Source organism: Nyctibius grandis, chromosome 2 (assembly GCF_013368605.1).
Source record: "Nyctibius grandis isolate bNycGra1 chromosome 2, bNycGra1.pri, whole genome shotgun sequence".
Taxonomy (NCBI): domain Eukaryota; kingdom Metazoa; phylum Chordata; class Aves; order Nyctibiiformes; family Nyctibiidae; genus Nyctibius; species Nyctibius grandis.
Window position 1 is genome coordinate 50,097,294 of NC_090659.1, and position 26,992 is coordinate 50,124,285.

At 41.3% G+C, this 26,992-nt stretch overlaps 1 protein-coding gene across 1 annotated transcript in view; it reads left to right on the plus strand.

Moving 5' to 3' along the window:
• Window positions 1-430: 430 nt before the first annotated feature.
• The window catches only part of GABRB3 (gamma-aminobutyric acid type A receptor subunit beta3), a 119,787-nt gene continuing 93,225 nt past the window's right edge, over window positions 431-26,992 (plus strand). The window contains exons 1-3 of the mRNA XM_068424458.1: window positions 431-510; window positions 699-790; window positions 961-1,028. Coding sequence (XP_068280559.1) covers window positions 431-510; window positions 699-790; window positions 961-1,028 — 240 coding nt within the window. The remainder of the gene's footprint in view (window positions 511-698; window positions 791-960; window positions 1,029-26,992) is intronic.

The following is a 26,992-nucleotide window of genomic DNA, read 5'->3' on the forward strand; positions in this document are numbered from 1 at the left end:
CCGGCGAGCCCCGCTCCCCGCGGAGCCCCTCCTCGGGCTCTCCGCCCGGAGGGACGGCGGCGCCCTGCCCTCCCTCCCTCCCGGCTTCGGGAAGGCGGCAGGGCGGGCGGCGTCGTGTGGGGACAGCGGGCGGCGGGGAGGCAGGCGGCCGGGCTCCGGCGGAGGGCGGCTTCCTCCGGGGCTCGGCGGCGTCCGGCCGCGGGCTGGGCGCAGCAGGGTGCGCGGGCGGCTCCCGCGGGCCGGGCAGCGGTGTTGGGGCAGGGAGTGGAGGATTTTTTTTTTTTTTTTTGGGGGGGGGGGGTGGGGGGAGGGCCGAGAGGGGGAACGGGGACTGTCGCCTCCGCCTCTTCCTCAGCGGCAGCCGGGGCAGCCGGATCGCAGCGGCGGCGGCTGCTGCTGCTGCTGCGCGGAGGGAGCGCGGAGCGGAGGGATGTGGGGCTTTGGAGGAGGCAGGATCTTCGGAATCTTCTCCGCTCCCGTCCTGGTGGCCGTGGTCTGCTGCGCCCAGAGGTAGGAGCCAGCGTGCCCCGGCGGCGGCGGGTCGGGATGCGTTTCGCCAGGGGAACAAGCTGATGCGCTCGCCCCCCCCCCCCCCCCCCCCCCGCCACCCCCTTCCCCGCTCCCGCCGTCGCCCCCGGCCCCCCGCACCCCGTCCTCTGCCTCCCCCACCCACCACCCTCCGTCTCTCTCGCCCACAGTGTGAACGATCCCGGCAACATGTCCTTCGTGAAAGAAACTGTGGATAAATTGTTGAAGGGCTACGACATCCGCCTCCGGCCGGATTTCGGAGGTGAGTCGCCCTAGCCGGGCTCGCTGCCCGGAGCCCCCCCTCACGCCCCCCCTCCCCGGGTCTGCCGCCGCTCCCGCACGGCTGAGCCGGTTCCCGCGGCCCCAGTGCCGCGGCCCATCTCGCCGCCAGGTCGCGGAGCGGCGGCGGGTAACGGTCTCGTCTGCCCGCAGGTCCGCCCGTCTGCGTGGGGATGAACATCGACATCGCCAGCATCGACATGGTTTCCGAAGTCAACATGGTGAGTAGCGGGGGGGGCCCGGCCGGCGCCGGGGCCGGGGCTGCCGCCCGGAGGGTCACGGCCACCCGTTCCCCGTTTCTCCCTTCGCACGAAGTCGCTGCTGCCTGGGCGGGCGGCGGCCGAGCTGAGCAGGGCGCCGAGCGCTGCCCTCCTCGCCTGAAAACTTTATTTCCCCGAAGACTCGCTTTCCCCCCTTCCTTCCTTTCCCCTCCCGCTGCCGGCGGCCGCCTCCGCGGGCGTGCGTGTCCCGGCCGAGCCCTGGGGTGCTGGGCCGCCTGACCCCCTCCCCTCCCTGTTCCCCCCCGGTTGCCGCCGGCCGGAGCTCTCTGGGGCTCCGCCGGGCCACCGGCACCTGCCGCGGCCCCGCAGCCGGCGGGATGCGGAGCGGAGCGGACCGGGCCGGCGGCGGCGGTCGAGGGGGTTCCCGGTGGCGGTGGCAGAGGGCTGCGGCTGTCGGTGTCTCCGCGTTTCTTGCGCGGTTCAGGCTTCCCGACAGCCCAGCTTGTCGGTGGATAAACTCTGACATGTGCGAGCGTGTTAATTATTGTTGAGCATCTAGAGCCGGCGCGATTGCGTCTGGACTTCGGAGGAATTGTCATTTTGCTTGGCGAAGGGAGCCTGTTGGAGGGCTGTCAGGTTGACTGAGGAAAAGGCAGGTGTTCAGGGTGTTTCTGCGGTTCGGTCCCTGGCGCTGTGCAGTTTGGTAGCTCGGGATTGGAAGGCAGAATTGCTGTTTGTTGCCCTAATTGTAAATCTGAGGTGGATTTTTTGTGTTTATGAGCAACTTACTCGTTCCCCCTGTATGTCAGATTTTTCCTTTTGCAAACTTGAGGTAAAAACACCAGCCTACTCTGCAATGCTGTGGTTACATTTATGGCATGAAAAATAATTCTGCACATTTGGAAGCTGAGCTCTCTTTTAGTAAATATGACACTAACACCTGCACTACCCTTCCTTCCATGCACTGTGGCAGTGTTACAAGCTGGCATAGCTTGACTTTATACATCATCTGTGTATTTTCATTAATCCTGCCCCTCCTTTCACCTGCTCTACGCAAAATTCTGAGATAGAAACTTTTTGCTTTACTCTCAATCTTTTAAAAAAACGGTTTTAACAGAGATACAGTTACCTGTTTGAAGCTAAAAGTGCCATCACCGTCTTGTCTTTCTACTCATTCAGGAGGGACACATGAGATAGTTCTTAGTTATAAGAGTTTATTTTAGGCTTCCTGCAAATTCAGGCAGCTGCAGAGACATGTGTATTCCACAGGCTTTTCTGTACCTGTAGGATCGCTTCTCAAAAAAAAACGAAGCTGAGTCTTTGAAGAGTAATTGAAAAGTCTGACTTCACTGTCCCCACTGCCACCTTCCCCACCTTTGGCTGTGCTCCAGACTTAGGGAAGTACTTCATTACACATTAAATTAATATATAACACGTTGTGTATGTGAAGTGCCACATAAGCAACATATATCAGAGAAAGGCAGACTGAGACTGGAAAGAAAATGAGGGTATGTATGGGTTTTTTTTTTCCCCAGCTGTGGGAAAGCCTGTTAGGTTTAAATAACAACTTGTCAAACCCACTGTAGCAGGGGTATAAAGAAAACTAAGTAATTACACTGCTTGTTATGCTGCTAGACTGGGTAATCAGATCTTGAATGAGACAGGAGCTCCTCAAGAGGATGGGTGCCATCCCTTTCTCCTGGATCGTGAGCCAATGTACCAATTACTGTAGTTTCTTGCAGCCCCACAAGTCAGTGCCCACTGTTTCCCATGAGTTGCCAGAGCTGTAAAGAAGTGAAGAGGTTTTTCCCGTGCCCTCTCATGGGGCAATGCAAAGTCTGAAAAATATCAGTACAGATCTTGCAACAGAAACAAATGGGTGTTTCTGATGGGAGTTGCTAATGTACTGTTGTTTCAAAAACTGTATTAATTAACTTCAGGAAAAAATGGGCAGAAAGGGCTTCTGGTTGGTGAATGCCTTACTACCACCAGACTTTCAGCTGAGCTTGTGTCTTCTCCCTGTGAAAGAAGTCATCTTTGACTAAGCAAAGCTATATTCAAGTACTGCCTGAGTTGATTACTTCCACATTTTTAGGTAGCTTTATACTGATCTGCAAAGATTCTTGAGTAAGTATCAAGAAATGGTGAATGAGGATGAACAGAAGGAGCTTTTCAAGATTAGTTACTAAAGTATATGTTCTAAGATAGTAATTTGGAGGAGGGGAAAAAAAAGTCACAGTTACTTTGAAGACCTGAGACATAGCTGTTGAACTCCATGCTGGTTGCTAACTAAACTTTTAATCTTTGACATATTCTTTCATTTAATTCCAAGTAGATATTGTGAGCATTGACCTTTAGCCTCATCAACTATTGGAATTCTTACAAGAATTTATCTCTGTGAACTGTGATAGTATGGACATTAATTCCTTCAATTTAAATCTAGACATTGGTGTAACCTTTTATAAATGAGCTTGTTAAAATTCATCTCTATATTAAAAATAAAATAACCAGAGAATTAACATTCTTCAATTTTATGAATATAAATAAAAAGTTATTACAGCAAGTTTTATTAAATTGCCTTCTAGGCAGCCTGTAATGTAGCTGTCAGTGATATGATGACAATTCTTTATAACAAGAATTACAGCCTGTATCATACTCTTTTCTAATCTTAATCAAACTGTAGGCTTATATGTAATATATTCCTCTGTGAATCTTCAGTTACAAGTTATTCATTTGTCTTTCCAGCATTTTAAAAATTTATTTATGTATTTTTAGTCTTTTTGTTGAAAATTATTAAAAATCCTTTGCCCTCCGTGCATCCAGGCTACCTGTAGCTATTTTTCAGAATAGACTTATTGAATAATACTGTACATCTTCCTCACATTACATGGAACAGTTAACATTTTTCTTTACTTTTGATGCTGAAATGCTAAGATAGATCAGGAGGACTGATGTAAGTATCAGGACTGCACAGCATCAAATGGTTTTACTGAAAAGTTTGAAATAAGCAGTTTCTATTTGATCTCATAACATCTTGAAAATATTGAGTAGCATTATCGAAATTGTTGCTCTGCTATACTATTTACATCATACTGAAAATACTAAACATTTATGAAGTAAAAATAATATGCTTTGGTATTTATACTTTGAGTTACATATATGGTAGCAAGAATGAATTAATGAAGTTGCATGTAAGTGCATTGTTCAAGGAAGTGTTGCAGTCTGTTAATGACCTGCACATATATATATATGCATATATATGCATATCTCCATATGTGCTTTATTTCCCTGCTTTACCAGTGCATACTTTCCCATTATTATTTGCCTGTTTCACAAATTATACCTGTAATTGGGTACTTAACCACCTACCTGTTTTTGTGCATACCTCATATAATTGCATTTAAAACTGCTGTAAATGCCTGTAAAATGTAAGTAATGTACATCTCCAAACAGAATACTAATCAATAATGACAGATGTAATACTGAGAAAATACTGTAAGTCATTTTACAAATAAAGAGTATGGAAGATTACTGTTGTCAGATTTCAATAATTTAGCTTTATAATTTATCATTTTACATTATTTGGGTTGATCGTGTTCTGTACTTTCTGTGTTTTAGAGGTATGTTTTGCTTAGATTATGTGAATTGAAAAAGAAAATAGTTCTCGTGCTTTTTACTAGTTGGTCAGCCTATTTCTGATCAGACAGAATCCACAATTCGTGAATTTTTATAGTCTGATTCTTGTTCAACATTTGGCCTGTGTATCAAATGCATTAGTTCCAGGCATATAATTTTCAAGCACCCAAATACTCCCGTAGCTTTTCATCCTTAGGAAGTTAAATAATCAATACGTTGAGTCTCCACATAACCCCCTCTTTAAACTCATTATTATACCTGGAAGACTAAGGTGCTGTGTGTTCATTTTACCGTAATTTTAGGATGAGTTCTGTAGTTTGTGGGAGGTAAAGCTGTATAGTGGATGAAGTAGGGGATCACTGCAAAAATGAACCTTTCTCCTTAGAGATAATGTTTTGCGGAGAATAGTATGATCTCCTCTAAGAAAGGAAACTTGTGCTGCTGCTTTCTAAAGTGCTGTCTGCATTCTCCTTGTGTACAGAGGGGACTTCAGAGCTGTTCATCCAGGGTTTTTCAAAGACTCTAATTTCGATAAAATTAAACCAGCAAAACCCAGGCAGCATCACTGTCTGTATAGTCATCCTGCTGTTTTGAGAATACTGTACTCAGAAAATTAGTTTGACATAAAGTCAGACCATAAAACTTACGAGTTGTTGTTTCTGAAAAAGAAGTAGTCTGTTCTATGCTAACACTGTAATTTTTTATTTTTACATATGTTCCATTATAAAACTGCAAGTACACATATGGGCTTCATTTGGTGCCTGCTGATTTTCAAAGCAATTTTGATATCTTTCTGACAAACTGTTTTAGTTGCTGCTTTAAGGTCAACTAAAGTTCTTACTCGCCCAGGGCAAATATTGTCTACTTTCCTTAGACAGTGATGCATAAATAATTATTTTTAGGTGAATTAATTCATACTTCACCTGAAGTACTGAAGGTGCAGAACCTTCATACTGTCACGTCTTACTTTAAATGTCAAAAAAATGGGGTGGGATTCCGTTCATGTAAATTGAGTTGTATACAATTAGATGTCTAAATGTGAGCTGAAGAGCTGAATTGCTAAGCTCTACAATCATAGTTAATGGGGATCTAGAACAGAATGTGGCTGCTTAGGCAAAGGTGTCTACTGTCATTTCAGTTTCATGGTATCGTACTTGTCCTCCAATTCCCAGTTCAGGTTGGTGCAGTTCTCTTGCAGGTCCTCTGCCATGTCGGTGTGCTCTGTGCACATGTGTTAGACATGACATCAGCTCCTGAAGTTGAAACAACTAAGTCTTGTTCTTGTTGGTACAGGTGATGGAGTCCAGAGAGCTATTTATCTTAAAATAAAGATGACACTTTAGTAGTGCTTCTTAGCTATTTTAGGTGCCTCCAGGTATCCGGTTTGGACTCCAGACAGCTCTCCAGAAGGGTAGGGGACTCCCATAGATCCTGTGCTGTACCTGCCAGCCCTATGCAGGTGTCCTGCATAATCCAGGGCATCCAAGATGGCACCAGACACCCTTGTTTAGGTAAGTGAGTTGTTCTTTAGGTGTCCAGCCAAAGCTCATACTCCAGGCTCCCTCTGAAATCAGGAGAAGGAGACAGGCACTAATTTGTGTCAGATATCTTAGACATCTGTGTTTTTTTTTTTTAAGGTGGAAGGATTTGTCTTTCTGGGAGGTGTCCATCTTTCCTGAATGGCTATGGAGAGAGCCAAGGCAATGGTGGTTAGTCTTCAAGTGGCTGCAGCTAGGCATGGTGAAATGTAACCTATGTTCCCTATGATAAATGTAGCTTTTATTTTCTGGCATAAACAGCTACTTTCTAAATACTTTGCAAACAGAATCTCAAAAGTTACCTCATACAGGAAATCATAACTGAGTTGGCATATTTTTCTTTGAAGATTCCAATGCAGAAATTCAATGAATTGTACTAATAGAGTGATTACATAATCATTTTTATTGCTAAGTTTTCTAGCTAGAAGATTAATATGTGCAGTGCTTATAACTTGATCACCAATCATGAGAATATAAAATAGAATATATCTTTATATGCTGTTTTTTGCTTTTATATATTTTATAATTAACGTACTTAGGGAGACTAGTAGATCATACTAAATAGATATGGCAGATAGACCATATAAATACTTTTGTGTATATATATATCTATATCTGTGTATGTGTTTGATAGATAACAGGGAAAAAAAGGGAGAAGAAGTAAATACTGCTCAAGCAGGGAAGCATCTTCTGAGGCCAGCATAGCCCTGCAAAGAGTGGTCTCACTGTGCTGGTGGTGAGCCAGCAGCCATCCCCAAGGAGACGGCAGCAACAGGTAGTGCTCCTGGAGGACAGTCTATCTTAGCAGGTTACCTGCCCTCTAGTTGCCAGCTGACAAGAGCATCCTTCCTTCTAATCCTCTGACTTTGCCTCATCCATTTTTCTTCCTCAGGACAGTACCTGTGAACTCCCCCAGCCTGCCTCACGCTCTCTCTCCACTCCTGTCATGTTTTGTAGTTCCTGTCGACAGAGAGAAAAGTGCTTATAGCAGGCGGTGTGATAGGAGAATGACTCCTGTTTGGCCAGGGGAATTGATGACAGGCTTCTGCACATCCACAGAGTAAAGTGGCTGCTGTGAAGGGGGAGAAATACCTGGTTATGCAGAGACAAGGACATAGTTAGTGTTGCTGGGAGGTGGCAATAGGCTTTTTAAAAGCCAACTCCAGCTGCCAACGTTGAATCATCCTGACTTGGGTGATGAAATAGATACAATCTGTGATGACATGAATCTGGAATAATTGCAAACATTTCAGGGGAAAAAAGGGAATTCAAAATGACATTTACAAATTAGAGGAATGGCCCTAAATAAAGAAGTAGCAAGCACAAAGTGCTACATTTTGTAAGGAAGAGAGAATCCAGTCCTTAAAATGAGAAAGAATTGGCTAAGCAACACTGCAGAAAAAAAGGATGTGGAGTTTTTACTAGACCAGAGTATAAAGAAGTGAAAAAGTTAATCCAAGTCACAAGTGCAATACAATTGAAAAAAGATGCATCTTACTCTTGGGTACATAAATAGAAGTGTCATTCATGAGACATGGGGATTTAACTGTCCAGTATTAGTGAAGCCTGAGAAAGAATGCTGTGTGCAGTGTTTTTGCACTGGCTTGCAGGGAGATGGAAACGAACAGGAGGTGTTAGGAAGGAAAACAAATGTTTCTAATTAAAATAATTAGAAAACAGGGCGTATGTGGCAGTGTTGAAGTAAATGGGTTTGTTTAGCGCTGAAAAACAGGATGGAGAGGACATAAATTTCCCAATATGTAGGAAGCTGGTGGTGAGAGGAGGATGATGAGCTGCTCTTTAGAATCAATTGAAGTTAAGACCTGAAGACATTAATTAATTGATTTCAGATAAGTTTTAGATAAATACATTTGTTGTAGCATCTCCTTTGTTGCAGGTTTTCAAGAAAGGTCTAGAAAAATAGCTCTTCCAGTGGTGTTGCTCTTGCCTCTGGAGAGGCTGGACTAGCTGATACTTTGAGATCTTTTCCAGTACTGTATTTCTGTGAATCTGTGCTCTGATTTAATTATAATTTTTGTCAGTGCTCCCCTGAGTTATACACACAAGTGTGTCTTGGTGTGGTTTCAAATGCCCCTTGCTGGTCTCGTGCTGATGCTGCAGAAGGTCAGGAGTCTCCCATAGGTCATTTGTAATATATGCCAGTGTCATAAGGATGTGCCATGCCATCTGAGATGTCATTAGTTACCAACGTTGTGTATGTATCTTCATCGTGTTCTCGGTATCTTTGCATTGATTGCAACAGGCATCGCATGAATATCCTTTCAGATAAACTGTTCATAAAAAAAATGAGTTGTAAGGTACAAAGTCAGGACTTCTGTGCATGTAAACATAAGTAAATTTTTACTTCTGTTGACAGCCTTTCATCGTGCCCAAGTAATGAAGTACACTCATTTAAGTTACACAGGAGTGGAAAATTCACAGAAACTTTATGGATTTATACCTACTCTATGCCTAGCAATTTTTCCTATTCCTTTGAAGACAGAAAAGAGAGAAGGGAGTGCTATTTATATGAATACTTCTATTCATGCACTGAGTGCTTATTCAGATAATTTAATGTCTGTAGTCACACCGAAAGCTTAGCAGTTTGATAAAGGCACAGCAGACAGTCTCATGCTTGGCAGAAGACAACATACAAATGCAGGAACATCCATGACACATCTGACTAAAGGTCCACCCAGCCGAGTGTTCTGACTCTGATACTGGATGGTGGTGAATGCTTAGGGAAGAATAAAATAATCACTTGTTAATACTTCTCTGGTGTACTCTTGCAGCCTCCCATGATTTGTAACTTGAGAGTTCCTGAGTTTCAAGACTCCGAGAGAGAGTACTTTTTGTTTAAGTGTCACCAGAGCATTAGGATCATTTACTAATGATACACTTCTCCCCACAATTTTCATTTTAATAAAGATGTGATTATATAAAGAATTTAAACTCGGGTAATACCAAGTGCAATCCATCAATACTGAAGGTTAATAAAAACTTCCAGTGGAATAGGTTGAGTAAAATTTAGTTACCATTAGGGGTTTTACCTTATCCAGGACAAACTTTCTTTTTTCTTCCCAGAGTCATAAAAAATAGCCGGAAGAAGAATAATTTCAAAAGGAGAGTTCATTTAATATTTGTAATTGAATTTCGCAGTTCCTTATAACTACAGAGATTGCAAGGAAAAAATCCCCAAGTCTAGGCATGTCTAATTCATTATTCACTGTTACAGATTTGAACCAATAATTTTGGCAAAATAATTTGTTCTTTCAGCAGTTAGGAACAGGTTACATTTTGCTGTGATAATGTAACCTGCAATATGAATGTAATATTGCATACAGCAGAGAGGGAAGGTAAAACAGCTGTGCTGGGAGGTCTGCAGTTACGCTGGATAATTGGCAGTTCAATAGCAGTTAATGACTTTTTTCTTCATACTAATATGAATGTTGAATTTTCATTAGTTCATGGGTATGTCTCCATGGCACAACACAGCACTCTGCAGAGATGCCAGAGGTACCTTTGGTGCAGTTTCTGGAAGCTGTGAAGTTATGTTGATACAGAGCTCTGTACAGGATAGTTGTATCAGTGGGACTTAGGTCCTTGAATATGGCTTGTTTCACAGGCTTTAAATAGGTTGTCCAGCGTATGACCAGCATCCAGCCAGAGCTGATCATCAGAACTCCCTTTAACAGAGAGAAGCACTTCCATAAGACAGTATTTTTTGTTCTAAGACAGATACTTAAGGCAGTAAGGGTAACTGGCCCTCCAGAAGTGCCTGTCTAGAAGTGCTAACAGGGTAATGGGATGGAGAAGACAGTGAGAGGAGTTGACTGTCCTAGTATAGATACCCAGTTAATGATGTTGGGATGAATTCCACCTATTGTTCCTCCTTAACCTGCCTTTTCAAAGGTAAGCAGAAGACTGTGCCGAACTGATACACAGCTGATCTTTAGCAGCACTAAGTAATATTACCCAGCAGGTTAATGCATGTAAAATTCTGTATACAGTTTGAACTATGGAGGGTTTTTCAAGTAGACTTTGTGTGGGTCTTGAATTGAAATACATGTCGGACAGAGAAGATAACCTTTAAAAGCAAGCTCAAGTCCATGTGATTAAAAAGAGCTCATCCCTTGCTCTTTTAATTGAGTTGTAAGATAGCCCCACTATCAAACACCGCTGGTCTGTTAACCCTAAAGTTACTTGAAAGGAAGAGCTTCATTCCCTTGAGTCACACACAACTATTTCCTGATCACATGAGGTATATTTTAACATCTCCCATTCAGGTCTTCACTTATCCATCATAGGCTTAGCACGTGAGCTCATTGCTTAGTTAACCAATCATTGAGGTGTAATCCAATTCACGTCCCACATGAGCTTGGTTGGGTAGGGCCCTCCACTCTTTGGGACTGGGCTGGTGCAGAATCAAAAGAGCTGAGGGCTTCCCCTTCCAAGAGCTGAGCTTGGCTATGCAGGGAGGCTGAGCCCTTCTCACATTTTTCAGTGGGGAAATAAGTCTGGAAGAATAAGAAATTTAATCTGCCAGACTTAGGATGCTAAAATGTAAACTAGTGGAAACCATTTTTCTACTTGATCATGAGTTATTTTGTAAGCAGATAGCTATTTTTCTTGGTGGTTTCTGATGCCACTGTGCCTTTTAAAATGCACTGAAATTTTGAAGTCGAAAATAATAGACAATACAAAAATGCATTTAAATTCTGAATTTTAACGTACACCAACTCAAGATGGGAGTACTGAGTAATGCAGTAAGTCTTGTTATTCATTAAAGATACAAAAGATGAACTTAGGCCTTTTTTTTTCATATAACACAATGACATGTCTGTGTTTCTCTGCACCAGCAGTGATTCGCTTTAGCTTCTGACCTCCTAGGCTATTCAGATAACAACACTTGGCCTTTCTAAGCATTTTCCCATCATGTAAAATAGGCTTTCTGTTTGGATACCAAAAACATCTCCCAAAACAGCTGCAGCTTTGCATACAAAAAATGTTTGAAGGACTTGCAGAATAGATATGACCTTTGATTTTGTTTTCAAAAAGACCCCATAAGCTATGGATCTGCTAGGTTTAAGAGTTGTGATGCTCCTGATAATTTGCAGAATGTCAAGACTTCTGTGCTTGAGCATGGCACTTGAGGTCAGGCACGCTCTTATCGTGTGTTAATCATTAGCATGGATTTGGCACAGCATTTTCCCAGGTGATGAGTGGGTACTCTCTGGAGGTTAGCACATGCCAGGTCCATTCCCAGTAGGCAGCTTGGATGCAGCTGCTTGTGCAGTGGAGTAAGTTAATCTAGATAGAAACAAGCTGTGCCATGCCACGCCAGCCTCCTGCCTTACTTTATTTGCTAGGCTGGATATATCCAAAAAGTGCAATTCATTGCATCCATGTGAAGTTATGTAGTCACCCTTCCTAGTGGGAGAGCTGTCACTCTCCAGAGGGTGATCCATCCTATCTGACTGGCAGTACCTGTATTAGAAGATAACTAATTGTAGAGACCTTGTTTCTTTCCATTCTCTGTACAGGGAGGGTGGCTTGGGCCAAATGTCTGTTACGATTCTGGACGTAGGTGAAGTGAATGCCACCTGCATGTCCTCTTGACTCTGCCCTGCTGTCACAGCTCCTTGTTTCTCTTGAGAATGTGTTTTCTAGAGAAACTAGGTGGACAAATATACTCAGCACCTTGGGAAACTGCTATTGCAAACTTGGTTTTCAGGGACAAGCTCTGTCTCTTGGTCTTGCTTGGCTTCATACATGTTGACAATGACTTCCCACGCAGTTCAAAAGCTGCGTGTTGAGCTGCACCACAGAGCAGAAAGCTTTGGTAGATGAGCGACAGCTATCAATGAAGAGAAGAAGGAGCTTTAGGTGGCATCCGAGCCAGCTACGCTGGGCAGTTAACATGCACTTAAATTCAGATGGAGATGTTGTTCACCTCAGTTTAGGTAGGTAACGGTCTTTCTGTGGAGGATTTCCAGAGTACTTGCCTCTCTTCATGAAAACAAACTAAAGAAAGTACCAGAGTCCCCTATGCAGCCTTTGTTAGGCACCTAGAATGTAGGTGCAAGTTAATTGCTTAGATGAGGTGGGTTGGACTTCACCTTTACCTCATGTGACAGAGAAAGTGGATAGTCCTTGGACAGTAAGGCATTATGGAATGTGAAGAGAAGTAGTTAGCAGTACCTGTGTGTTTGTGTGATGAATGAGAGGTGTTTAAGAGCAATTGTAAAGGGGAAATACTTCATTTCCTTTTAATCAAAAAATGGTGTCTCTTTTGACATTTCTACTGTTTTTTTTCTGGAAAAATAGTTGAGCTAGCTTTGGAATAGATTAGCTATTTTAAAAATGTTGATTATCTGCCTACAATTCTTTTTATAAACCCTCCCCCTTAAATGGACAGAAAAAAGAGGAAGAAAAAAATGGGCAGTGAATTAGAAAATGCATTTAAGATAGTTGATCAGCTTATCTTTCCAGTAGACCCACTTTAGTCACATGCTCATATATTATTAACCTGATTGTAAAGTACTGCATCAAGTTTGATACTGTACAACTTTCCCGGCATACCCATTTATGTGGTGTTTAGGTGCCTTTTGAATTGGATGCTGATGCTGTAATTTGGAAAGGAAGCCACAAGTTTGCATAAAGTAATCTTGTGATCCATTAGTGAAGTATTTGTCTTTACATTAAAAAAAATAATTTCAACATCTGAAGAAGGTCCCTTTTGCTTAGCCTTCCTAAAGAAATAATCTAGCCCTAACATGTGTGATGTTATCCCTTTCCTTCATTAGTCACATCTAAAAGGATCTAATTTATAATCTTGCCTTATATTTACCCACAGAGACACATGTATAATGGCATTTAGTAACTTGCTGGCACAAAGGCTTCTATATGTGCAAAGTGGTTTAACGGAAAAAAGAATTATTCCACTCAGATAAGTATACCTATTAATTTGACTGCTGGTGCTCACTGAACAGCTGTCTTTAAGAGAGAAGTCATAGTCATTTGTTACTACTTTTCTCTAAAAGTCCCTGAACGATTTGTTCTAATAGCTCAAAAAAGTGACCAATTCTCATGAGACTCCTGTATGAATCTTTTGCAATTTTTACTTCTCTTCCCTCTTGACTCTTGATTGTCCACATCTATTGTTCTCTGAAGCAGGAGGCTGCATTTCCTGGTTGTTATTCTTCTAGTCCTTTTCCTAAGGTGTGCAGTGTAGCAAAAAAAAAAAATAATCTGTTGTGGGAAAACCAGATTCCTTCCTCTCCCTGAAAACACCGCTGAATTAAGCTAAATACAAATGTAGCTTGCTATTTTCTGGCACACAATTAGCTAGTCCTTCTGAGCTTGAGTGTAGCTGATGCTTGCTACTGCATAGCGTGGTAATAAACGAGTTCTAAAATTCTTTGCAACACTATATGCTGTTTGATTGTAACATTTACAGAGTAATATTGAACGTCACCTGCAACCTACTATGTGTGGCATTGTTGAATGCCCTATGTCTCTTTATACGTTGATATGTTGTGACCTCCTTCATGATAATAAAATCAAAGCAAACCTGAAATAAAATGTTATGATGAATCTATACTTAATGGCAGATCACTTCTGAGGAATTCGATTAAAACACAGCAATAATGCTGACGATTCAGATGATGGATTTAGTTAATTGCTTCTCAAGGACACAAAATGAAATACTACCTTTCAAAGATGAGTGATAAATCTTCAGATATATGGAAATAATGTGTGTGAAGAATTGACTAGATGTAATGTTGATGACGGCAATCAAAGGATGAAAAGTGTCAGGGTTACTTTTCAATCTGTCATTGAATTGTGGTCATCTGTCACTGAAACCAAATTTTGTCCTAGCTTCTACCGAGACTACTAGTGTATTTCCATCTTTTTCTCCCCGTTGTCCCTTGCTGAATCGTCATGTCTATTACTCTCCAGTCATCTTTTTTGTCAGAAGTGCAATATTTTTTCATCAATTCTTGCAGCACAACCAACCCACTGCCACTTAGGCTTTTTCATATTCTACAAGATGCCCTTGCCTATAGCTGGCTGCCCTGCCTCATTGCTCAACGCTCAGCTTCAAGTCCTTTTCTGTGTCTCCTTTACTAGTGTGGGGTGGCTGTCAATACAGGCATGTTAATTTCTTCGAAAACAGAAAGTGCTTATTTTTAATGATACTGTTATGCTATGTCGTCTTGGTTTATTTATTTTGACTTGAATAGCAGACCTTTGTGCCCTATAAATAAATATAAGAAGGGTCAAATATTTAGAAGACTTAAGGGACCACACCTTTGCAAAAAACCCCTTCAGTTTACTCCTACCTGTGCTTTTGCTGTAGCGAGCCATACTATAAACCATGACTGTTTCTAATGGAGTTAGAGAATACAGGGAAGGAAGGCGGAGGGGAATTGTTCAATTTTTAGATTATTATTAAGATCATAGTGGAGTGAAAGTTCTATTTTATTTGGTTATCGTTGCTGATCAGGGACAGGGTATGTTTATTGTTTTTCACAAAAGCCATTGGTAAATAGGCAGTTACTCAGAAGGAGCTGTAGTCTCCACGTGATCAAAAACATGTATTCGGTATTCCTCCAAGTCACTTATTTTATTGATTGACTGAAGAAGCTCCAGAGGAGACTATTTTAGCATATTATGTCATATCAGACTTCTGAGGAACACATTTTCCTTTCCTTTCCAGGGAAAATACTGTGTCAAATTTGGCTATTACATGCAGTAGTGCAATTTCAGTGGTGTCAAAGAGAAAGAGTTACGGCCCATCTTCTGTCAGCTGTGACACAGACTGGCAGAAGCAAAGCAATCCAGTGCTAATGCTGATATCCTGACCATCAGCTTATCCCATTGTGTGTTCATAGGATGGCACAAAAGCTACAGACACACAGATCTTCACACCAAGACTGGAACTTTTAAGCAGTTAGGTATCATAGCCTGAATTTTTAGGTGCTTCGAAAGGGGAGAAGGGCCACACCTTCCATCTTATGTATATTCCCCTAAAAACTAGGACCACAGCATTGTGAGTATTGGAGAGTGTGTTAAAAGCAGAAGAAGAATTATATATAATATAAGACTAAATTCTGAAAATAGTTGAATCTTCATTTCTTTGGAAAAACTTCTGTCAGAGTTACCTCTGTTGATCGTCCCATGAGCTGTATGAATTTTAGGTCTCATTCTGCCCTCTTCTTGTTTCTAAAAGCAGCAGAACACATAGCAGAACTGCAGCTGGTATTCAGTTCAACATCTTCATACAGATGCAAACAGTATTACGTACTCCTTAGCTTTGCAAGAATATGGGCTGGAGTTCTTAAATGCTGATGTGTTTCTAAAACTTGCCCTTTTGCGTTAATCACTCTCGAGCTTATCTTTGTTGTTGTTAATCAAGTGTTCTCTTTAGTGGCCACCAACTGTAATGCCAGTCATGATTCATGCTGATATATTGTCTAGCATTGTACTGTAAGTTTTATGTATGAAAAGGGGCTTTTTTAATCCAGAGGTCTAGGAAGTAGCCAGATCCTTTTCTGGAGTCTAGCTGTTGGTTGTTGTCTCAGTGCAAGAGAGTAAATAGGAAACTGAGGATTTCCTTTGGGCAGAAGGGAAGAAAAACGCTGTTGGAAATATCTTCCTGGAGCTAATACCCCCTTTCCATCTAGGTGGGATATGGAGAGAAGCTTGTCAGGATGAGCAGAGGGCAGAATTTGTGTGCAACAGGGTCTGTTTGACGCTTAGATGACGTGGCAGCATTGTATTTCTGTAGTCCTTGCTCTGCTGCAGTTCATGCTGGGAGCTGTCTCAGTCTGGCCACTTCGGGATCAGAGGAACAAGAAGCTTATTTAAGACAACTTTTCCCATTTTTCCCTTCAGCTGTTCTGACTGTAAGCTCCCCCGATGAAGATCCGATCAGTACATTTTCAAAACATTGTTTTCTTTATACTTCTAAAGCAAAACTCCTGGTGAAAAATACAGAAACTGAATAAAAACTTTTGTTTGACTCAGTGTCTGTTATCTATCAGCAGGTCCAACACCATTTTTTTCTTCGTTTCCCTTCATGGGAATAAACATACTAGAACATTAGACACTGATAAAAGGGGAGAAAAACTGGTTTATTCATTATTCAGTAGTCTCCAGAGGCTTAGTGTCATTTAGAGTTAGCGTACATCCCAAAGACATTATTAAAGACTTTACAGTTCAACAGTTACTGCCAGACCACAAAGAAATATCCCCAGGAACTGAATTTCCCTGACATGCGTACGTGTGTGTGTTCTGCCATCCCACCACGACTCTCGGCTCCTTCTCTTGACTTACACAAAAAAGGCAAGGGGGACACACATACAGACACCGCTGCCAATAGGCTTCTTCATGACAGTTTTGGAAAATGTTCCTGAGTACTGTAAGTCCAACCAACCCTACCAAGAAATTCTTGGAGTGCTTCAGTGCCAGCTGGTGCTCCCTCAAAGGCTTCCCAGGCACTGCTCAGGAGTCCGCATGGGCCAGAAATGCTTCTGATACCCAGCTAGCCTGCAGCCACCCCTCTTTGGAAGGTGAGAAAGTCTGACAGGAAGGACTCGAGATGTTCTTGCCAGATGGCCTCAGTGCCAGAGTGTATGTTTAATATTCTAGTCATGTTTAATTCACTAGTAGAGACATAGCCATAGAGTCTCTTTGAGAAATTTATATACTGACCTGTAGGCCTAATAAATTCAGCTTTCTTTTTGTACCAGATGTACTGGCTGTACTGCATCGAGCCTTATTAAACATCCTCACTAAGCTGTACCTGTTGAACTTTTAAACGAAGGTGAATCCTCATCAGGAATTCAGAGCTAGTGAAAATACCCCACAGTTTTCTGTGACAGAAAGCTCCAGTGATGTTTGCAGTTCAGCTTTTCCCAGATAATTTTTTTCCGAAGGAAATGACTGGCTCCAGACTCAACAAGCCTCAGACCTGTAGCTGATGCTGCACTGGCAGGTTGTCCCTGTTAGATGTGGTGGCCAGCTGTGTGGATGCCATAACCGTATGTTTTTCATCCATGGCACCGTTAGAGCCTTTATGTGATGCAAACTTTCCTTCCACTTTCCCTTGTAGCGCTCCAAAGAAATATTTGATGTTCAGTCTGTGTGAGAGATGAGGGAGAAAATGTCAATAAAGCTAACACAGATGATAAAAATTTGTTTGATGTGTACTGATCAAACCAAGTGATTTTTTTTAATGCTATGTAGAATTATTTTGCAGGCTTTATGTTAACGAAAGTGGGAAACTGTCTATTTTGGAAACACGTCAGTGGAGAACGAAGGTGATTGACATCTCCATTTATAGCAGCAGTCTGTAAGATTTCCATTAAAAAATGCCTTCTCCATACTGAGCTGATCAGACCTACCTGCGTGCTCTGCAAACAGACCTTCGAGCCGCTCATGGGGTCCAGAGGGTCTGATTCTGCCCAAGTGCATCTCTTCTCTAGTGAAGAGCCTGACAAGTGAGATGTGGATGAGGGACAGACATTTTACAAAACCAAGGTACAATGCTGTACGTCTGTAAGGGAATTGTTTGCCAGAATGTCATGTTAACCATGCATTTGAAATTACTGGAAATTGCTTTTCATTGGATAGGCCTCCAAGTTCCACCTAAAGGAGCTGAATGGTCTTACGGTGTGGGGCCACAGACAAGAGAGGAAGCATGTCCTACATCCTTCAGCAGACCAGTGACAGACCCTGCTTTCCTGAGATCTGGTCCAGTTTTTGGTGACAAAGGCTGGTAATGTGCAACCCAGTAGGTCCAGAGCTGCAGAATGCAGCTGAGTGCCTGATGTCCACATTAAATGCTTCTGCAGGGAGTTTGCTTTGTAGAAGTAGTTCTGGTTTGGTTCAGTGGGCTGCATAACAATTTATAGTTGGAGCTCTAGGTGTGCTTATGGAGCATACCTGGTTTGTTCCCATCTAAAAGGAGTACAGTTGACATGCTCCCAAACAGTTTTGCAGCATGAACCAAGGTATAGTAAGGGAGAGCAGTTGGCAGATTCACTTCAAAAGCACGTTCCTGATTTGAACTACAGTGCTAATGTAGATAACTCAAAGCCATACTGACTCCCACTTTTAGAATGAATTGTCATTTCATTTTGGGACACTGAAGCACGTCCTCATCTGATGTGTTATTTATTCATCATTTAATTAGCAACTAGTTGTGAAGAGATATCTTCATCTTTGTTCTCATTTCTCTGCTATTTATGAGAAGCAGTGGTAAACAGGTGTAAGAATTGCTGAATCAGCTCATACCAAATGTCTCTTAGCCCAGTATCATATCAGATGTTTAACAAATAGCATAAAAAAGTAACACTTCCCTGGAAAAATCTCCCAGCATCCATGATTTTCAGTTCAGGAATATCTGTGGTTGCAGTCGGTTTCTTAATGCTTAAGCTAAGGGATATTAAATTAAGTGATTGCACTTATTTAGCTAATGTGCACCTAGATAAAGGATATCTCTATATATAGTTTTTGGCCACATTTTTGCTTGTAGATCATACTTTTTACAACATATTGTTATAACGCATGTCATCATCATTGTTAGTCATGCTCGTTAAATACCCAAAGCTGTCCAGTGTTAATCACTGACATTGCAGTGAAATCTACCTCTGCACTCACGCAGATTTCCGAAAGCTGATTGCTTTCACCGTTTCCTCTGAGTGCTAGAAAACTTCAGTGAACAAACAGTATAAAGCACTGCGTGGCTGTGTGACTGTAAAGGGGAAAACTGTAAACTCTCCCTTAAATTTCTGGACTTTTCGAGTCCTGAAATCTCAAAGCAGCAGTTCATTTTCTGTAAATTGCACTAGTCCTCAAAAATCTTTCTGAAATAAAGTTTGAATTACGTAATTGTGAATTCAGGAAGAGAAAATCCTAATGTCTTTGGATATTCGGTCATGGATTAATTTATGTCTGAGACTACTTTTCCTCAAGCTCCTTTTGCCTACAATACTGAGTTCTGCAGTATAAGGTATAGGAACGTGTAATCCTCAAGATGAGAGTTTCTGATGACTTCAATGAACTTGAAAAAAAGAAACTGTAATACATTTTGAAAGCTGTTAAAATCTGTATTTTTTTAATGCAGAATAGGAATTGAGAGCAGAAGCAGTATTCTTTCAAGAACTCGTGACTCCACCCTTTCCAAAAAGATAAAGATTCAGAACTAAGTCACCATGAAATCTTAAGACAGAAAATCGAATAGAGCTTGCATCTGTTGAAATGGACAATACAATTTTTATTTGCTTTATAAAAAGGTGGAGAACAGGATAGTTATCCTGTGGTCGGGCCATTCTGAGGTGTGGTGCCTGGAGACATGCACCCTTATTCAGGAGTTCATGAGTTCCCAGGTGTCTCAGATTAGGCATGATCTGTGGTACCCACTACACACACAGACCTTTCACTGACACACAGTCTTAACTTCTCAGTAAGTATTTCATAGAATCGTAGAATGGTTTGGGTTGGAGGGGACCTTAAAGATCATCTAGTTCCAACCCCCCTGCCACAGGCAGGGACACCTTTCCACTAGACCAGGTTGCTCAAAGCCCCATCCAACCTCGCCTTGAACACTGCCAGGGAAGGGGCATCCACAACTTCTCTGGGCAACCTGTTCCAGCGTCTCACCACCCTCACAGTAAAGAATTTCTTCCTAATATCTAATCTAAATCTGCCCTCTTTCAGTTTAAAACCATTACCCCTCATCCTATCACTACATGCCCTTGTAAAAAGTCCCTCTCCCGCTTTCCTGTAGGCCCCCTTCAGGTACTGGAAGGCTGCTCTAAGGTCTCCCCGAAGCCTTCTCTTCTCCAGGCTGAACAGCCCCAACTCTCTCAGCCTGTCTTCATAGGAGAGGTGCTCCAGCCCTCTGATCATCTTCATGGCCCTCCTCTGGACTCACTCCAACAGGTCCAGGTCCTCCTGTTGGGGACCCTAAAGCTCACGTTCTTCATGTCCACATCTTTAACGGTTGGACTTGATGATCTTTAACGTCTTATCCAAACAAAACAATTCTATGATTCTATGATCTTCTTCACTTTTATCTACCCTGGAACCAGTATAGAGTTTTCCAGATAGGTCAATCATTGTAGCTTCAGGTATGCTGAAGAGGAAGAGGAGAACAGAGAGTGGGCAGACAGAGGGAGAAGCTAATCCTCACAATAGTTTTCTCAGTCAGTTGGGATGCTGTGGACTGCTCAAATTCTTCTCTGTTGGGTTATTTAATCATAGAATCATAGAATGGTTTGGGTTGGAAGGGACCTTAAAGATCGTCTAGTTCCAACCCCCCTGCCATGGGCAGGGACACCTTTCCACTAGACCAGGTTGCTCAAAGCCTCATCCAGTCTGGCCTTAAACACTGCTAGGGAGGGGGCATCCACAACATCCACAATTTTAAAGGTCTTCCAAGAGTATTTTGGCAGAATGCCAGATGGTACAGGAGAAGTCATAAGTGTTTATACATTGTCCACCCCTCCTTGACCACAACTGTCAGTTGTCAGACTCCAGCATAGATTCCTGCTACGGTCAGATAGATAGACAACAGACACAAGGTGCCTTTTGAGGAATTAGAGCCCTTATTCTTGCAGGGTATGAAGAACCCCTGAGAGAAGTCTTCCAAAAGAAATCTGGAGTGTAGGGGAGGAGGACACCAAGTAGCAGACTTACTGTGATGTGAAGTCGTCTCTCGAGGCCACTTCCAGAGGCAAATCATTAATTGAGCTGTGCGGGAACCAGACTGTCCACTTAATGGCAATTTTGTTATTTACATGTTTGTTTTGGCCTAGAATCAACAAAAATTTCATATTGAAATGTTTTCAATAGACCGTATTTTAAAAAATACTTCTTGGGAGCAGTCAAAATGGTTTTTATAGTAACATGGATTTTTTTTCAACATAGGGATAATTTAATATGAAACTATACTGAAGTATTTACTGCAATATTGCAACAAAACACTGATTTTTCCCAAACAGGTTTTTTCTAAATGACAGTTTGTCAAAATCAATATATTCTGCCAGACAAAGCATGATTTTGATGCCATAATACTTTTTAGCAATGTGGAAGCAAGTACGGTGCTATTGGAATCTACTCATGGTGCTAAGTGCTCTTAGCAAAGTAGAAGTGCGTGTGTAACAAACCTGGTGTCTGTGTGCCTGCTGAATCTCTTTAGTACAAGTGGGACGATGAAGACTTGGAATAGCCCTTATTTACTTACTACCACGTAGCAGCAATGACACAGCTAACTCCATGAATGCAGAAGTGTATCGAAGCCTGAGCTTTCAAGGTCTTACTTTCACTGTTACTTTAGACAGCAAAGGTAACACCAGCGTTTTAGCACATGATGATCACACCGTTGCTTTGTAACTGGATTCCATGTCATGCTCTAGCAAGTCTCTGCTTGAAATCAATTTATTACATAGATATACTTGGTCATTTATTTGTTTATTTATTCATTCATTCATTTGTTTGTTAACTTTTTTCCAAAGAGGCTTCTGTGGAACAGTTTAGTCCTTCACAGTGGGATCCAGTTGTATCAGATACTTTCAGAGAAGTAAACATTACATGCCTATTAAGTATTTCTCTGAGGATTTATAGTAACAATCAATTCTGACTGACTAATCTCAAAAGATAGGGTATGAATATAGCCTTATGATCCTTTGTAAAGTTACGTCCACTCAACAAAGGTCTACTGATTTTGGAGTATTTTCTGTATTAAGTTAACTCAGTATATGAAGAATATGTGGGTCAGTATTTGGTCCTTCTCACTCTGGACAGGGACAGATGTGAAGGGTTGTTAATATCTTTTGCCTGATGAAGTCTAGGATGAGAGGTGTAGCGTTAGGACAGGTCATACCAGCCAGCAGTGTGCGTACAGGTATAACAGCGTATCCTTAAACACACAGTAAGGGGGTTGAACCGAAGCAGAGCCTGACTAAGTGTGTTTTTCTACACTGGGATTGTAAGTCATTAACTTGATGCATGCTTAGATTGGGCTGTTAATTCCTAGGTAAGACCATGGGTATCACAAAAATCATAGAATGCCCTAGTCTCTCAGGAGAGACTTATTACTGGGGCCATACTGGGATAATTTCATATTCCTCAAGATCCTGCTGTCATGCTTACAGTCCAAGCTCAGGGAAGTAGCTCCAGGGTGCATGCAGTGATGTGGCATTTGTAAAGACCGTGTCATTGCATTAGAGTGATTGCTGCTGGAGCAGCAAGTCAGGTTTAGAAATTACTCTGAAGGACGGACTGAATCTCCCGTTTGATGAATAATTTGCCCATTTATTTTTGCAACAGATTTATTTAATAAGGTTTTTTACACTTTAACCATCACAGAAAGTATATATTTTATATCCTCAGTAACATATCTATGTAATAGTGAATTATAGTGAGGAGAACAGTAAATATTCCAATTGAAACTGAAAGCCTTTCTTGAAGGTGCAGCATTTTCAGTGCTGTGTTCCAGTGAGACTGCTTGTAGCAAGCAATGAGCAACCTTCTTCCCAGAACCTCCTGAATTGCTGCAGAAAGTTTTTTTTCCTCTTTTTGGTGCTGACACATGGCCTGCGTCTCAGACTCTGTCTGCTTCCTCTATCACGCACCTGATGTAGCTGACAAACTCATTTCTTCGCTGAAATCATCCCGTGACCCAACATGTGTGCCTCTATCCACAATACCTCAATTCTCAAGTTAGTGATACTGTGACATTTTATATCAATTGGGAATTAGGGTTTTTTTAAGATGCTGTATATCATCTCCTGTATGAAAGTAAGATGGTGTTCTGCTATGCTACATTTCACTAGTTCGGTTGAGATTCGATACAGTAGAACAAAGTTACGGATCTGATTAGTCACCCCTCTGTCTGGGTTTTGTTTAGGTTATTCTTTTTTTGCAAGTGTTGCATTTTCTTCCTTTGCATGTGAAATAATTTAGTGTCAGGGTGGCATCACTTAACCTTTATTAGTTATATATATGGGGAAAATAATCTGTTTAAATTGACTGGAGTGACTGTAGAAAAACACATTTTAGGATCAGTGTTTTAGAAACATGTTGATTTTGGAATTGTTTCACAGAGGAGTACGACAAAATAGGCAGGCAAAAATCCCAACTTCAAAGATACCTCTGTAGTGGCTACTAAAAATACATTAACATAAAAAAAATATTTCTTGTAATTTTGACTGTATCTTAACCAATGCGTTAGAATTCCAGTACTGTGTGCATGTTAGGATAAAAAAAAATGTAAAAATTATTCAGGTAATAGTGCACAGACAAGCTCATAATTATTTATAACTTGTTGATTGATTAATAGAACATTAGTCATCTGAGTTTTCATTTTATTTTCCATTAAGATATCTCTTAATTTTAGAAATAAACAAAGACAGACTTTGAACGTTTTACATAAATGTGTCCTGGCTTATTGTAATTTCATTTTTCAAAATGACATTCTACTTTTTGTTCAGATCATGTTTCTGCTTGAACAGCTCGTATGCATTTTTGTAGTGTCTGAACTGCTTCTCCTCATAAGGTAGGCATTTGCCTCCTAGGTACAGTCCTGTGTTGCACTCCGTTTTCTGCAAATCCAGTTAACATTTTAGAAAGGTAAAATCATGTTCTCAAAGAGGAGTGAGTAAGATGAACCAACACTAAAAGTTATATTGTTTCACTCAACACTGTTTTTTGTTCCTGTGTATTAAAAAATACTGTTTTAAAGTGTATCCTTCTTTCAGACCTGTAGTGCTAGTAAAACTAACTCCTGTTTTCATTCCCACTGTGAGCATTTTTTTTCCAAGTACTTACCTGGATAAGACTGTAGGATAAAAAAAAGTGTTTATTTTGATATGTATTTCCTTTTACCAGAGTTGCTGTGTATTTTTATAATAATAAATTAGATGGCTGCAAGCAAAATGTAGAGAAGTAGCATTGAAAAAAAATTACTTCTTCCTTTCTTTCATGCAATTTCACTATTATATTTAAAGTTTTCAATACCAGCTCTAGACTTCTACTTATTAACGTGTTGTGGTTAAAACTCTAAGGTATACTTTTTCATTGTTTTTGTTGCAGAGTCTGATAAAAGTAATAGCAATTCTAACCATCTCCCTTCTGTCAGTTATTTTAAATGGTCTTTTGTACTTGGAGAGCTCATCATAAATTTCTAATGCTAGTGTCAATGAAGTTTGTTAGAAGTTCTTGTACTGCAGTGACATGTAGTGCATATTGTAATACAGTGGAGCGGCCACTGGAGAAAACCCCTTTAAATAAGCTGTGAGTGACTTCCAACCTCCCAGAGCAACCCCAAGAGTCTCTGGAGGCTCTGTGTAGGTTTTCTGCTCTGTTAATTAAAAACATTTTCTTTAATGTAGAGAACCTACCTTGATTATAGTCATAAATTCCTAATGCCTTTGTTGTCATCTGTTAGAAGTGCAGATGATTTCTGATTAGACTTCTTCATTTTGTCTTAAATGTTTTTATTGTCTTCTTGAGTGGAAGTGTGAGCAAATGCAGCTTCACCCTTTGGGAATAGAAGCTATTTTAAAATATAAAGTTATCTCGCTATTTTTATTATTTTCTATATTGTGAAGAAGCAGAGAACTGTAGAGTCAGGGAAAAAAAAAATTATTCTTCCTTCAGTCCTAAATGTACTGCTTCCCCCAGAAATTAGATAGAGCTTGAAATACTTACTGTCCCCCAGAGCCACTAGATTAAATCAAGTTGAGATTACTTAACTCTCCCAGTTAATGCATTTGAGAAATCGCAGAAGGATCTCATCACTCCTGTGGTGTGAGTGGCATAGGTGTGGCGATGGAGGACTTCTCTCTCCCAGGAGACTTCCCCAAGGATTTGCCATCGGGGTACCAGCACCACGTACCCCAGGCTATGGATGTTGCAGCAGCTTTGGTCTTTTAACCCCATTCCCCTCTTGCTAACAGCAGCACTGTCCCTTGTACCCACTTCAAAGAGAGACTGCCAACTGCAAAGGGGAAGGAAAAGATAAAATAAATGTCGTGTATGCTCTGGGTAAGCATTGTCAGTATACTCTGCTCAGTTGAAACACAGCCTCTGAGGGAGTGCAGCATGGAGGCCCACAACTTGTAATTTGGCTGCAGGAATTTCCTTTCGGTTCATCTATTGAAAACCGCCTCAGAAATGACAGCATCCTGGCTCTTCCAGCCGTGCTGTCGCAGGAGTCCTTTCTACTTGGTCTATAGTAGCGTTATGGCAGAGCAATGCAGAAAGGATGGCGAACAAGGGGAGAGCCTTGCCAGACTGGCGATGATGTTTGAAGGCCTAGGTTTAGCATCGCTGTGAGACACACTCTGGTCAACAGAGTTAAAATACATTCCTGATGCTAAATGATTTGCTAAATAAAAGTAGATAAACATGCTTTTCCGACTTCGTGTTGTACTTGGGGAATAAATCCTTTTTAAAGGATTCATTTGTGGAAAAATTTACTGGATACAGTTTCAAGATTCCTGGTCCATTTAAAAATACAATTTGATAAATTATACTTTAAGATAAAGAGTAAAATACTTTATGAGTAAAGCCTTATTTTTCCCTTACATTGTTTTCATGCTTTGCTAATTCAAGTGCAACATCATTCTTATGTACAATATTAATGCGCATCTTGTTTTATGCCACATAATCTTTTTTACATTTTAAATTTTAAAACCAGCAGCGTACATTCTGTAGGAAGGTCAGAAAGGAAAGTAAAAATAATTGCTAATAATTAATTAGAAATTGTTTACTACTCAATGACGGAATGGCAAACTGACTTAAGGGTTAGGTGACACCAGATCAAGCACAAGAATAGTTTCTCTGATCACCTGATGATACACTCTGAAGTAACATCCTAATCTTGACATAATCTCTGCTTGTAGTGCATAGATACTGAAAAGATACAGAGCAGTTCAGAATCATTACAGGAGACATAATATACTCATACTATACAAATAAAAATAAAAATTCCACATAAATATGAGGAAAAACTTCTTTATGGTGAGGGTAACTGAACACTGGAACAGGCTGCCCAGAGAGGTTGTGGAGTCTCCTTCTCTGGAGACATTCAAAACCTGCCTGGACACGTTCCTGTGTGATATGGTCTAGGCAATCCTGCTCCGGCAGGGGGATTGGACTAGATGATCTTTCGAGGTCCCTTCCAATCCCTAACATTCTGTGATTCTGTGATTCTGTGAAATAATCCGTATGGCAGTGGTTCAGAACAAATATGAGGGAGAGTTGGTCAGTGGGATATGTTAGGCAGTGGGGAAGATGGACAGTTAAGTGGTGGAAATCTCCATTTATAAACTGCATGCCAACATGCTTAGGAAGAAGTAATTTCATATCATTAAGTGACAGGATTGGCAGGATCAGTCAGTATCTTTTGCCATCTCCCAAGATACGTATGTAAACAAACAAAAAAACTCACTTAATTCTGCAGGATTTATTATATTAGTTTTTTGTTCTTTCAGCCCTCGTACAATAGTCTGCCTCATGCTCTTTTCCTGTGCACCTCCATTTGGTTTTGACTGATTTGTGTGTGCAGGTTGCAGGTGAAGCAGAGCGTGGTCTGCGCTTCTGGCTGGCTTTGGCTCCAAGGTTGAGGCATCAGTAAATTTCACCTGTTTTGTTAAATGAAATCAAATGAACAGCAACAGACACCTTAAAAGAAACTTCAGGAGGGATCTGAAGCTTGAGGGTGGTCAGTCCTGGGCTCTGTCTGAATGTCAAGAGCAGAGACCCCAGGTCAGC